The sequence below is a fragment of the Nymphaea colorata genome, chromosome 14 (genome assembly GCF_008831285.2).
Source record: "Nymphaea colorata isolate Beijing-Zhang1983 chromosome 14, ASM883128v2, whole genome shotgun sequence".
In the NCBI taxonomy this organism is placed as follows: Eukaryota; Viridiplantae; Streptophyta; class Magnoliopsida; order Nymphaeales; family Nymphaeaceae; genus Nymphaea; species Nymphaea colorata.
In genome coordinates this window covers 2,097,482-2,112,216 of record NC_045151.1, presented here as the reverse complement: position 1 = coordinate 2,112,216, position 14,735 = coordinate 2,097,482, and the positions used below count along the sequence as shown (strand labels likewise).

General features: G+C 38.2%; 1 protein-coding gene across 1 annotated transcript in view; it reads left to right on the top strand.

Moving 5' to 3' along the window:
- The first annotated feature begins 384 nt into the window (after positions 1–384).
- The window catches only part of LOC116267557 (uncharacterized), a 38,909-nt gene continuing 24,558 nt past the window's right edge, over positions 385–14,735 (top strand). The window contains exons 1-6 of the mRNA XM_031649356.2: positions 385–1,681; positions 2,517–2,994; positions 3,957–4,044; positions 4,148–4,329; positions 8,543–8,679; positions 12,991–13,057. Of these exons, the coding sequence (XP_031505216.1) occupies positions 645–1,681; positions 2,517–2,994; positions 3,957–4,044; positions 4,148–4,329; positions 8,543–8,679; positions 12,991–13,057 (1,989 nt within the window). The 5' untranslated portion in view covers positions 385–644. The remainder of the gene's footprint in view (positions 1,682–2,516; positions 2,995–3,956; positions 4,045–4,147; positions 4,330–8,542; positions 8,680–12,990; positions 13,058–14,735) is intronic.

Genomic DNA, 14,735 nt, shown 5'->3' with positions numbered 1-14,735 from the left:
ATACGCAATTTGTGTTGGTTTGTGTGGGCAATCGCCTATACAAGATGCCGCATGAATCTTCAGCATTTGAGCCTATTGAGGTAGCCATAGGCTTGCAAATCTTTACCCTATACATCCTCAATGTGTAAGAAATGAATGCCATTGTTCATCCGTTTAATATAAACTGACTGCACATATATTTTTTACACTCTCGTTTATCTTTTTATCCTTTTCGTTTTCCATCTCTACAAACTGAGCCATTATAAAATCAAAAATCAAAGGTCTAAAAAGTTTTCCAAAGATTTTATTGCTTTGGTAATGTATTTTCTTGAAGTGTATAAATTTAAGTTTTAAAATGTAATCGAACAAGATCGGTGAAGTTACATTGCACAATGAGGTTCCCGGTTCACCAGGGTCCAGGCCTATATGGCAAAGGTCGTTGCAGGCATTGATTGAACTCTTAAAGCCCCCGACGATCGGAGTTCCCGTCGGCAAGGCAACGGCGACGGAGTTCTTAACTGCCCATCGGCGCGGAGGATTATATTTCATTTCTGCATTCAATGGGGAGGTCCTGTCCGCACGCAGTTGCACGTCAACTGCATCTCCCTCCGTCTCTCTCTACAAGAAGCCGGCGGTAGCAGGGGCGAAAGATCAAGGAGTGAGGGATGGCGGCAGGAGCAGCAGCCGGCTGTATGATTGCAGGCCCTGCCAGTCGGAACAATGGCGGTTGCTGTGACTGCAGCTCCACGGGGCTACTCGCTTATGGAGCCGGCAGCAGCGTCGTCGTCGTTGATACCCGCTCCATGCAGCTTGTCTGCGTCATCCCCATGCCTCCTCCTTCCTCTTCCCCTCTCGCCCTCGCCCCCTTCGTCACCTCAGTCCGTTGGATCCCCAACCCTCTCCACGGCGACCATCTCTCCGACGACCCCTCCAATGCCCCCCACCACCTGCGTCTCGCCGTCGGGGACCGCCAGGGCCGCATCGGCATCTTCGACGCCCGTTCCCGGCTTCCTCTATTGTGGATGGAGACCGAATCCGCTTCCTCTTCCTCTTCTTCATTTGCCGCTACTGCTTCTTCGGCGTCTTCGCCTTCTTCTTCTTCAAAACCGGGAATTCAGGATCTCTGCTTCGTCAGACCTGACTCTGACACGAAGGTCTTGGCATCCCTCAACGGATCCTCCGTTCTCTCCCTCTGGAACCCTTCTACCGGCCGGTGCTTCTGGAAGTACGACGCCTCCCCGGAGTTCTTCTCCTGCATGCATGTCGACCCTTTTGACTCTCGCCACCTCTGCGCTTTGGGTCTCAAGGGCTTCCTTCTCTCCATCAAGGTCCTGGGCGAGAGGGAAGACGATGTGATCATCAAGGAGCGCCAGATCTCCGTCTCCGACTCCTCCGAGATCCAGAAGATAGAAAAGGATGCTGCTGCTTCCAACACTCAGATCTCTTCGATTACTCCCGCCTTTGCCGCATTTCCCCTCGTGTTCGTCAAGTTCTGCTTTTCCCCACATTGGAAGCACATTCTCTATGCCGTTTTTCCGCGAGAGCTGCTCATCTTCGATATGCAGTATGAAACGGCTCTCTTCTCCACTGGATTGCCGAGGGGGTGCAGCAAGTTTCTCGATGTTATGGCGGACGTGGACCATAATGATCGTCTTTACTGTGCTCATATTGACGGCAAAATCAGCGTTTGGAGAAGGAACGAGTAAGTTGATGGCTGAATGTGGCGTGGCAATAATCTATTTTATCTGAATATAAGAAAAAAGGAAAAAGAAAATTGTATATTACTAGATTGCTGTCAGTTTCTCGTGACGAACACCAGTTTCATCTGAATGTCCTTTGGGGCTATTTGATTCTTATCTTTTAGTCTTGCCTGCACTTCATCTTTTTCCTTTAAGGTCGGACAGTCTCCCCAGTACGTGCCTTACCATTGGGAGTGGAACAGTTTAAAGTGCGTTTTCATTGCCCATGGGCCTAAGAGGTCTACGAACAGCTGGAGCAGGCAATAATAATTCACGACGATGGTTGTGCAGGGACATTTTTTCCATCTTTTTGCTGAAATAAGAATTTTCTTACATTAACGTTCAAAATAGACAAATCGTTCTTCAGTCGGTTGGCAGCAACTTTTGGCCTATTTTATCCTAAATGCTCAAATTGTATGTGGTACAATGAATCGACGCAATGGTTGACAGTTGACACTATTCCTCCAAGTTAGAAATTAGAATTCTGAGTGCATGTGGCGTAATGAATTTATTATAGTCGATATTCTCATAGACATCTGGGTGTGTTGATCGCTAATGATTCTGATAATTTGATTGCTTCGCTCTTGTAAATTGGATTGTCTTTGTCAACTAAGTTCTATCCCTAGAGTCCTAATATTTGATGATATTATCTTGATCATGCTATGTTGAAGTTATGCAGGAAGTTCTTGTAATTTGTTATGTTATTACTTGTATGCTTCCTTCAAGTGGAAAATTATGTAGTTTGTTATGGTATTATTTTGTGTGCTCCCTTCAAATGGAAAATTGTGCTTCTTGCAGAGGAGAGCAGGTTCACTTAATGTGTTTCATGGAAGAATTAATGCCTTCACTTGGAAATACTGTACCTTCGCCAAATATTCTTGCTGTCACACTCTATCCTGCAGAATCTGTTCTTGAAAATGTTGGAGAATTATGCTCGGATCTGTTACTTAAGTCACCTTTGCATGCTGTCGAAGATGGTGCAAAAAGTCTTGACAGGGAATTGCTTCTTGCATCTGACACATTTTTGATCTCCATATCTGATGATGGGAAGATCTGGAAATGGCTTCTGACTGCTGAAGGTGTCAACAGAAATTCATCGAATATGAAGGCTGTTTTTGATATTACTCGTAACGTAGACTCAACTGTAAATACTGAACAACTGGACGCTTCTGGTTTTGGACACATATGCGACAGTGTGAAAGAGTCAGAAACAGGAAGTTGCGATCATATTGCTTCATCAGCTTTTACTGCTGTCAAACATGAACTTGTGTTCAAGGTCATATAATAATGATATCTCTTATTTTTTATATTAAACATGTGTGCAGTTGGCTTATTATATTCTAATTTTGAAATGTAAGTGCTTTATTTGTGAGATGGGCAGTCCACTTGGTGAATAACTAAATTCTGGTTATTCTTCTGTGACACTTGGTTTATATAGGCACGCTGCCATGCTTAAGTTGTTCTTTCTTATACAGAAGCATGGTCAGAACTTTTGTTTATTTCTTGTGAAGCCTTTTCTCATTTTTACACAAATATAGTTTCTCATAGGAGAAATCTTAGGAATTAAAAAAAGATTATAATACTAATTAGTAAAAGTTCTCGAATTTTTGAGTTTTCGACTATCTTTCTTATGGAACTGTTAAATATTTGTAAAAGCTGTTCTAAATTATAAAAGAAGGAAGAACTGCAAAATGTAGACTTAAAATATGTATAATAAATGGAATTTTCTGGAAGAGGAAAATATTGTGATTGTTGTGTTTATTTTTTGCCTGCTTCCTGAAACTATATAATAGTGCCAATAGAAACACAATATTTCCAAAACATTGCTGATATTGGTGATGATGACGAGAAAAAAGTTTAGCTGCCCATACACAGAGAATATAAAGTGTTGAAGTGCAAGGATGGTTAGACTTTGGAGTTCATTATGGTACATTAATAAAAACATCAGTTCTTACACTCATTTCTATTTTCAGTAGTATTCTCAAGCTTCTAGCATTCCTTTCCTTATTTAGTGATGCTCTTGCCAGTCTCTTCAACTAGAACTCAAAGCTACTGGAGATGCAGGAAGGTTCTTCATAGGCTGCTTGGTTGTCTTCAGGCTTTATGATAAATGATTATTTTACGTCAATAACATGTTTCTGGTTTATAGTTGCATTACTATTTTGTTATTATATTACTTTCAGTATGTCTTGGTATGATGATATTAGAATCTCAATCTATATTTTCTTGTATATGCAGGTATGCTTAGTTGGGCACCTTCATCTTCTATCTTCAACCCTGACTGTCCTAGCTGCTCCTTGCCCTTCTTTAACTGCCACTCTAGCTCGTAATTCTCTTCTCGCATTTGAAAAATGTTTTTATGTACCCTAGGTAATTAGAAAGGCTTATCATTTCTTTAGTGTTTGACCTGTTCCTTTTCTCATGTGAAGGTGGTGGGAACAGTCCAGCAGCATGTGTTCCATTGGTTGCTTTGGGGACCCAAGGTGGAATGATCGATGTTGTTGATGTAGCTGCCAATGCAGTTGCAACAAGCCTGTCTGTTCATGGCACTGCTATTAAAGGATTGAGATGGCTTGGGAATTCCAGGCTTGTGTCATTTTCTTACTCACAGGTATGTAGTACAAATTGATTTTGTCTTGGTATCTAACATGCTCCTGCCTCCTGCATGTACAAAATCATGCGCTTATACACACAACATATACGTACACATATTATCTAAGTGACATGGACTCTTCAAAAAAGTTGTTGCACCCGAATTGTTGTGAGTTGAGGGTCAGCTTGTGTGCGTCAATGGACAATTGCTTTCCTTTCTGTTGCATTAATGCCATCACAGCTTGTTAATTATTAATTTTGTTGTTTTCAGGCAGCGAAGTCCGTATATATATATATACTCTCTGCACCCACGCCTGCACCTATGTTTTTATGAAAATTTCTGCACACACAAGAAACCATTGTATGACAGTTATTGTAGTTGTCAGAGTGAGAATTGACAAAGGAAGCCAATGTTGCAAGTAAAGCAAAACAGTGTATTATGCAAGATATTATGATACGTGATGTAGCTTTTAACTAGTGTCACAGATTTCACGATATTTTCAAAAATATCGCGATATTAAGGTCAAAAATAAGAAAAACGGAAAAAAAGAAAAAATCATGATATTTAAAAAAATGGAAAAAATATTTATCTCGTTATTATCACATTTTTTTTCACATTTTTCCCCAATTTTTTATTTTTCTATTTTTTAGCATTGATATCATCATGGATTTAAATAGAAACTTAGACTGAATTATTTTCATCATTTTTATTATCACTAAAACATTCCTTTTCTCACTTTTATATAGTTTTCTTTATGTTTTCCTATTAGTTTCTCATTTATTTCATTTACACCTTTTTTTTTATTTTTTAAAATTTTCTGAGTTTTTCCCAAAAAAAAAAAAGCAACTTTGCCGTTAAAAACCTGAGAAAATTCTCGCCATTAAAAACTAGAGAATGATATTTGTGATACTGCTTTTAACTTTTAAGAAAACTGATGGATTGCACCCCTCGATTAGCTTCAAGGGGTGTAACTATAATGTATCAGTCATAACTATATGCACTAGTATCTCATGGCATTATCAGGGTGTATCTTGCATATTCTACCTTCAAATTGCAGAAAAGTGACAATTTCTTTTGAGCTTGAAATTTGATAAATTCCTTCTATCTGAATGCGAAGTTTGTTATGGAAGGCGTTCATATACATTTTAATGTAAAAACTAAAAGATAGAGCTGCTTACCCAAAACAAATTAGGCTGTTTATGGTTTTCCACATAAGAGCCTATGTCCATCCTCCAAAATAAAAAATTTCAAGTTTTATGACCATCAAGTTAGTTGAAGACTCCAAGGAGTAAGTCAGACACAGTAAAGCTTGTCTATTTGACATCCATTTAAGTACTGAAAGTAATTTATGCAGGCAATTTTTAATTTTAATTATTTCTAATGCAAACTGCATGTTGTAGGTGGCATATATGCAACTTATGAAAAGAGCATTTTCTCCCTTTTTTATGTTTTTCTAATATTAAAAATGTAATTTTGCAATTTTTGACATGTTCGTGTCTAATTTTTTGGGCCATTTTAGAAAATTGTACAGAGATCATATGACAAGTGATCACTTCAAATTTTTACATGGTATGCAAGTAGGAAACAACATCAGAACTGTTCAGTAGGTAATATTTGGAATTGTATAAAATGATAATGAGTTTGTTAGATGAGTAGTAGATAAGAAACAGAATCAATCAATTCGTTAGCCCTAATCCCATGTTAATAAGGGATTAGGGTCAACAAAAGAAATTACACAAAAGTCCTTGAATAAAACAAAAAATTGCTAAAGAACCATCCACAACTCCTAAATATATAAAATAACCACAACTTTTAGATATTTACTAAAAGTATCCCTCATGACCTAATTCTCAACAATCCCCCCTCAAGTTGGAATGTAGATATCAATCATGCTCAGTTTGTCATAACATCTTGTGAATCAGCAATTGGAAGATGCTTAGTGAAAGTATCAGCTACTTGATTTTTAGAAGAGTGAGTATAGTTCCAACTTGCACCATATCCCAAATGTGAGTGACAATCCACTTTTATGTGCTTAGTCCTCTCATGAAACACCAAGTTATTTGCAATATAGGTGGCTGGCTTGTTATCACATTTCATGATTATGGACAATTTAACCTGAACTTCGAGGCCAGTAAGCATAGACTTTATCGATAACATTTCAACTGTTGTATGAGTCACAGCCCTGTACTCCGACTCTGCACTTGACCTGACAACAACTACTTGTTACTTGCTCCTCCATGATATCATGTTTCCTCAATGAACATGTAGAATCTAGTTGTAGACTTCCGTTCATCAATTGAACTTTGCATATTCAGCATTTGTGAAAGCCTCTACATCCAAAGATGTCCCCTTCTTGAAGAATAAGCCTTTTCCTCTATGTCACACGGACATGGCAAAATGGGCCACGTACCGGTGTCAACACTCCGACACTTGGACACGGTAGGATACGTTTTGGATCGGGTCTGGGTCAGACCCAATCCGAACCACTTTACTAACCCGACATTCTTTGTTTTGTTTGAGACTTTCTTTCTTATGACTTATGAGATTGGTGATGAGCAATGTTTTGTTTGAGAATCTGAGACTTTCTTTCTTACGAGTTATGAGATTGTAAGAGTGAATTATTAATTTAATGTTTTTTTTATTTTATTATCTTTTTAAATTTTTTAGAATATAAAATTCACCGTGTCCGCGTATCCAAAAATTTTGAAAATTGTTGTGTCCACGTACCTGTACCCTTATCGTACCCGTACCTGTGTGACATAGCTTTTCCTGGAGAGAATTTTAAATATCTAATAACCATCATGGCTGGATCCCAATGCGCTTTATTCGGCTTATCCATAAACTGATTCAAATTGTGAACAACAAAATATATGTCAGACTATGTAATGGCCATAAAGGAGCTTCCCAATCAAGGATCTGTACGACTTACTGTCCACATTCAGACCGATCATCGCCATAAATGTACTCCCAGGTTCATATCAATGATAGTTGGCTTAGCACCAAGCATACCAATCCCTTTTAGCAAATCAAACACATATTTTCTTTGTGAAAGGACAAGACCTTCTTTATTTCTAGCTACTTCAATCTCCAATAAATATGTCAGCGGGCCAAGATCTTTAGTAACAATGCTTCTGCAGATATGTCTTTGTGCTTGCAATCTCCTGCTCATTATCACCAGTCAACATTACATCATCTACATAAACAACGATAATTACTATATCTTTGGAGTCCTGATTATAAATAAAGAACAATCCAATGGAGATATTTAAAAACCAAACTCAGACATCTTTTTGAACAACTTATCAAACAAAGCTCATGGACTTTGTTTGAGACCATATATTGCTTTTCTGACTTGCACCCTTTTCCTCGTTTCACCTGTGACTCAAATCCGGGTGGCTGCTGCACATAAATAGTACTTGAAAGATCTCCATATAAACATGCAATCTTGACTTCAAGTTGAAACATGCTCCATCCATAACCACAACAACTGAAATAACAAGTCTGATGGTACCAAGATAAGAAATTGAGGAAGGAGTCTTAAAGAATTCCACCTCATAAGTTTGGGTTTGCCATTTTGTCACCAGACAGGCTTTGTACTGTTCCATTGAGCCACCAAAATGATATCAAAATTAATTGTACACCTACTTGGAACCAACGACGTCACACCTAAGGTGGGGGGGGGGCACCAACTTCCAAGTACCTATGAAATCAATGCATCCATCTCATCCTGTGTTTTTTCTCCATTTGGGGTCCAATAGAGCCTCAAGATGGTTCATAGGAATGGGAACTATGGACAGACCGACAGAGCAATGGTGAATTGCTGCATACCTTCTTCATGTCTCTCTGTGGACACAAATTTAGAAACAGGGTATAGAGTGTATCACACAGAGAGTTGGTGAAGCGGCGATGGAGGTAGGCCATACTCACCATCCCTCTCAAGTCTCAACCTTTTCTGTTTACACCATCAATCATTCAACATGGGATGTACATCAAACAGTTAACATTTACAGACCATTTTGGTTTGAAGTGTCTGCCAAACTATTTTAGATGCCAATTATTTGAAACAACTAGGTAGTTGCTGGAGAAGTTGTTTGTCTTAGGTAGAAATTGCCTTCAAGTTCCTCTTGTTTTTATTAGAAGATACTTTGCTCAACTATATAATTCCTCTTTTTAACTTTATGTTTGTTTTTCTAATGGCAAGTAATTCTTTGGCATGACAAAACTAATCCAGGTTAATGACAAAGGTGGTGGCTATATCAACAGGCTTGTTGTCTCTTGTTTGAGGAGTGGTCTTCATCGTCCATTTAGGGTCCTGCAGAAGCCTGAACGTGCACCTGTCAGAGCTTTGAGAGCTTCTTCCTCTGGAAGGTATATTGTATGCTAAAATTTTATATTTCTAACTTGTCTACCTCCAAGCCTATAGTTTCATTTCTTCGGTTCCGCGATCCCTTGTTTTCTTATCTTCCTATCTATCTCATACTTGATCTTTATTCCTGGAGCTTGTTTCATATGTTTCCTTTTCTACTAAAAGATGATTGTTTCCTTTAAAATAGAAAATGCATTAATTGAGTTTGAAATGCCAACCGGCGTTAACAATCGGCTGTGCTCTCTATCTTATGTTTAATATGAGGCCCCTCAAGCTTGTTTTGTAAATTCCTTTTTGATATCTAGAAACTAGTCGGTACTTCTTGTGATTGTACATTTATTGAAGTGAATTTCACTAGCTTGGATCTAGGAGCACTTCAACAACAACTGATTACCTAAGTCACACAGACTCTCTGTTTTTGGTAACGCACCTGCGTTGAGGCGATGCAGGTGCGACCCGGATTTGGACCCATACAAAATCAAGGTGAGTCGGGTGCGGTCAGCCACACCCGACCATTTTCGTCATATCTGGACACGCACCTGACTCGCGTCTAACGCCAGTCAAGTGTGGTCAAACCGTGTCATGGACATTTTGGTCCATTTTTTGTGTTTTTTTTTTATTTACGTAAAACATGATTTAGGGCACGATCGATCGTGCCCTTCCCGCTCCTCTCTCTCCATCTTCTCCCTCTACCAGTGGCATCCACTCCTCTCTCTCCGTCTTCTCTCTCCACCGGCTGCATCCGCTCCTCTCTCTCCATCTTCTCCCTCCACTGGTGGCAGCTCCTTCCTCCGTCTTCTCCCTCTCGAAGCACCGAAGCACCTCCATCTTCTCTGGCAGCAGAGTTTTTTCGACCGCCAGTGGCAGAGCTTTTCCTCTGGCAAATCACGAGTACTTCTTTTGTGCATTCGTGCGTTCTGATGCAAAGAGCACGAACGGAAAAATAAACAGTGAAAATCCGAGTTGAATAAGCATTTTTTCTTAATGGAGCTCATTAAGGAGCTCAGCTCAGACATCTGGGCTTGTTTCAGTTGATCCAACTTTCTCCTGGTTCAAACTCGATCAGATTTTGAGCACCCCCTTTTTTGCTACAGCATTCTTGAACTGATTTTCCACTCGTTCTTTCTGCTTAGGACAGGAATTTCAGGTATCTCCAGTCATTTATTGCTTGGTTACCATTTCATTCAGCATTTGCAGTTGTGCTTTGTGTTCTTCTAGTCGAAAGATGGACAAAAATCTCGACTCATGTCTGAACTCCAGTTATGCTCAAATGTCCTTTCTTGCAAGTAGTGCTAGGTTGCCAAATACATAACCGGGGTATAACGCTAACGCCGTAACCTTTGTTTTCTAGTTCTCGTCTATTGTGCTTATTTATATCTTAATATTGAATGCTTATTCTTTAGTGTCATCCGTTTGATGACAGGAATCCCTAGTAAAAAGTTACACTAACTATTAGAATCAAACAAAATGGATTCGGACTTCGGGGTAAATGTTGCATGTATTTATAAATTGTAAGTTGGTTGTCCATGTGCATATGCCTGATTGTCTATTAGATTAATCAGGTGAATGCAAAGTTTCATTTTAATACTGTCCCCTTGAGTGGCATAGTTGATACTTTATGCTGAACTCTTTTGTGTTAGATACTTAGATATGCATGATCTATATATGATGTTAAAGTTACAATCACAGACTAGCTTGTCTTCTATCCAACCCCATGGTCAGCCACATTTATTTGCATAAATATCTGTACGTGCATAAAGAGCCAAGCAAACTTGATGGATGAAGTTTGAACTGTGAACCCAAAACTAGAGTATATTTCTTATTGAATTGATGATTGATAATGATATCATGATTTGCAAATTGCAATTTTGATTTTGTTATTTGATAATTTTGTGGTTTATAGACAATTTTTGTCATATATTATATATATATATATATATATATATTATAATAAATTAATAATAATAATAAATACCCTCGCCTCACCGCCGCACCTAAGTTGAGATGTGCCGCTCCGGCACCCGCACCCTGCACCTATGTGACATAGCTGATTACCTCCTCCCATTTCACATATTGTTACGGGAGAAACATCAGATTAGCTGCATAACACCTGTATAGAGAACCAATACAATATATGCTGCACTTGACCCTACTTTTGCAAACCTTTATTGCTTTATTTGCTTCCCACTTCTTTCATCTGCAAAACTCATCCATGCACTACAATGAATCAGCTCGTTTTCCCAACAACCCCCCTCTTTCTCTCTCTACTTGGGGCAATGGGTGGATGCTCTATCGGGGTTTTTCTTTAAGGGAAAAGGCGCAGTATCTCCTTGCCTCTTGTACTACCTATTTGTCCTTCAAATTGAAAGTTACTAATCCAACAGTAGGGAATAGTTTTCATAAAAATAGGCATGAGGTTTTGGTAATAAGGTGCTGTTTGTTTGAGGGTAAAAGTTCTGCATCCGGCAAAAATTGTTCCTATGCAAAATTTCTTTCATATTTTAGGCAAAATCAAGTATTTGGCTAGAGTTTTTCCATGGCAAAAAGTTTGACATGGTTGTCAATTTTAGGCAAAATAATTTGATTTTCTAATCTTTTGGCATTGTCAAAAACAATACTTTGCCTTCAACCAAACACCCTAATAGAGAACGTGCCTAGGCTTTTAATATTGTCAAAACTCACTCAACTTTTTGTATTGTTCATCAAGAACACCCTACCGTCCATGGATCCTGGGGTATCATTAAACAAAGACATGGTAGTGACTAGTGAGTCAAACTGATCTGGAATAGCCTCTAGGTAAATTATGTTCTGTTGTTCGTCTCTTTCATGACCTCTTTTAACCATACCAATTACCAAATACTTTTGATGCTTATTTATCTATTGAAAATAAGTAATGTAATTTCCAATTGTTAGAAAAACTCTAGTTCTTCCTCTTAAAGTGTTTCCAAGCAGGTGTTTTTTCAAAATTTAGGTGAGGTTGTGAGAATAATTCAAAAGCTTATGTATGTCCCTTAATTTTTTTTCAATGGTGAAATTGTAAAATTTTCACTAATTTAGCAATTGAATTGATGGAAAAGATGCTCACATACCTTTTTAATTAACCATAAATTTTAACAATATTAATATTATCACTAGATCTTTGCATGTGACTTTGAAATTTCCTTGGAGTAGAAAATGGATTTACTTAGAAATGTCTCACCCCAAAGGGCTAAGTGTAGCTGGTCGGGCTTGTGAGAGCACAGTCGTGAGTCGTCAGTTTGATTCTTGTTGGAGCTGCTCCTTTGGGTTGCAAACAATGGTAGTGCGACACTATAGTTGACATGTGTACCATGGGTCCACCCAAGTCTCAAAGCAGCTCTAGACCCTAGGGACAGGGGGAAGAGTTTGGCCCTTCTTCGAGCGGCTTTTGCTCACTCAAATTAGAAATGTCTCTTAAGGTATGACTATGTCACGGACTCTTCAAAAAAGGGGCTGCACCCATGTCGACACGACGTTGGTGCTGGTGCTGCTCCGACACGCACCCCAACCGCATCCTTTCTTATGCTAAGAAACAAGTTATGAATTATCTATTATGAATATATATATATATATATATATATATATATATATATATATATATATATATATATATATATATATATATATATATGTGTGTGTGTGTGTGTGTGTGTGTGTGTGTGTGTACGCCCTCGCCGCACCCTTGCTCCCAAATTTAATTTTTGGGGATACGTTGTACCGGCACCCGCACCCCGCACTCATGTGATATATCTCTTAAGTTCTTCCTTGCAATCTACTTACTCTGTCTACCTGCATGATGGCTCCATGTTCACCATCGTTGTGAAGGTTCATCTCACTTTTGATGCCACTATGACAACTTTCTTTACCATACTATCATCTCACCGTGGCCTTAACTCTACTATGTCCACCACTATCACTCTTTCAACACCATCACCTACTCTACCACCAGAACATGGCCGTGTCTCCATGACAGGATGATTTCTTATGTCCCTTAAACTAAGTAAATGGATGTATGTTTCTCACACGTCTTGCTAGGATGGCTAGGATATTCCCTTTTTTTCTTTTTCTTCTTTAATGGAATGAATGTATCTCCCTCTCATTTTCATTTATGCCTTGCATTGAGCCTTCAGAAGAACCTTGCATTACTCTTTTGTTCGCTTCTCTTATATATACTGTATATGTATATAGAAGCCATTTCCTAACATTTTCATTTGAATATTGATATCTTACTAGTCGCTGCTCATCGTTTTTAGGAAATCGCTTGCTTATGTATACGTATTTGAAATTTCTTTTAGGTACCTTCTTCTTTTGTTCCGAGATGCTCCTGTTGAGGTATGGGCAATGACAAAGAATCCCATGATGGTATGTATATTTTTCTTCTTTTTTCTTGTCATGTACATATTCAGGATCAACATTTTATGTTTAGTACAGCTTTTTTATGATCGTACCACCGGATCTAGTTAAAATGCTACATTCTCTAGCATCAGATGTAGGGTTGGTACAGTTATTAGTTGGATAAATGGGGAATATGATTGAGCCTTTTCCTCGTAGTTCACTACTAATAACTTGAGCAGCAAGTAGATTGGGTGTCACACTATTTGGCGAAATCTTTTTGATAGGCCGAGATTGGCTGACACATTTCAACAATGAGGTTAGTTACAACTTTAGAAGATCTTAACATGCTTATTGCAGTCAAGTATGGGCTATCATGCTATTGATAGAAATGTACTGGATTTGCAGTCATGGGATAATTCAATTGTATGTGCTACAAAGTTCCTCTTTCTCATAGAATCTTCTCAACTTGGGAATCCAACCCAGAAATACACATCTGGTCCTTCCTTTCTGTTCTTTCCTTACTGGGCAACCAGAATATATTCAGCACTTTACTTTTGTAATCATGAAGTTAGATACCAAAATAAGCTTGCTTGCAAACTTAAGAAATGATGGATCAACATAATGACTGATCACTAGAGATAGAGGAAGGGAATGTGATTCGACCAACTAGGCTTTTAAGAATTTGTCTGACAAAAGACTCCATTAATGAGATATTTACCAGTGGAATGAAAGCAAAAGACGTTTGCTATCATGGTTGGAAATAAAAGTCAGGCTATGCACGAAATGGTCAAGCCATCAACCCTCTAGATTGATGGAATATCAACCAAAAATACAACGAAGGTGATTGTCATTTATAATCACAAACACAATTTGTTGGGTTCTTATAGGAAACTTTTTTTCTCGGTTATTTCCTGGCACAGTTGTCCTCCTCAGGAGAATATTGGGAATGTCGACAGAAATTGAAAACAATCCTAAAAGTTAGGTAGAAATAAAATAACTGAAAACCCAAAAAGAAGACATGAAAATGTTCACGATTAAATGAGCAAGTTAGCTGAACAACTAATATGTCCCTTTGATAACAATTGACAGATCACTAACAAGTAATAAATAACATAAGAATTAATAACTAAATAGCATCCCATTAAAAAAACTAAATAGTGTAGATGAAAGAAACTGAAAAGCACATGATCTAAACCACTAACAAGTAACAAGTAAACAACCACAAGCATCATACGTTATCCTTACAATTCATGGCATACCAACTTACCAACAAAACATATAAAATCAAAATTACACTGTGCCTAAACAAGTTCCAAGGTTCATGCTTCAAAAAGTTTCAATCTTTCAAGGCTCTAACATCATAGTTTGATAAATCATATTCTTTGTACATCTTTCTGAATCTCAAGATTTTCCTGAGAAAAGCAAAAATTTATAGGAATCTCCTGGCAAAACCTCACTGGTAAAATTTCAATGACAATTGGGATTTTATTCTTTGTGTCAGTTCACTGCTTGCCAGCAGAATTTTGTCTCTGAGCAAAGGCAATTGGTTTGCCTCTTTTCCTACTTTTGAGGAGAACCATCTGTTACATGTGAAGCTGTTATTATAGTTTTACTTCAAGATCTGGTTCAAACAAACTTTCTCATGTAACAAAAGGAAACCAAACATGTCAATCTTCATAATATTGGAGCTTTAAGTTGTTCTGTG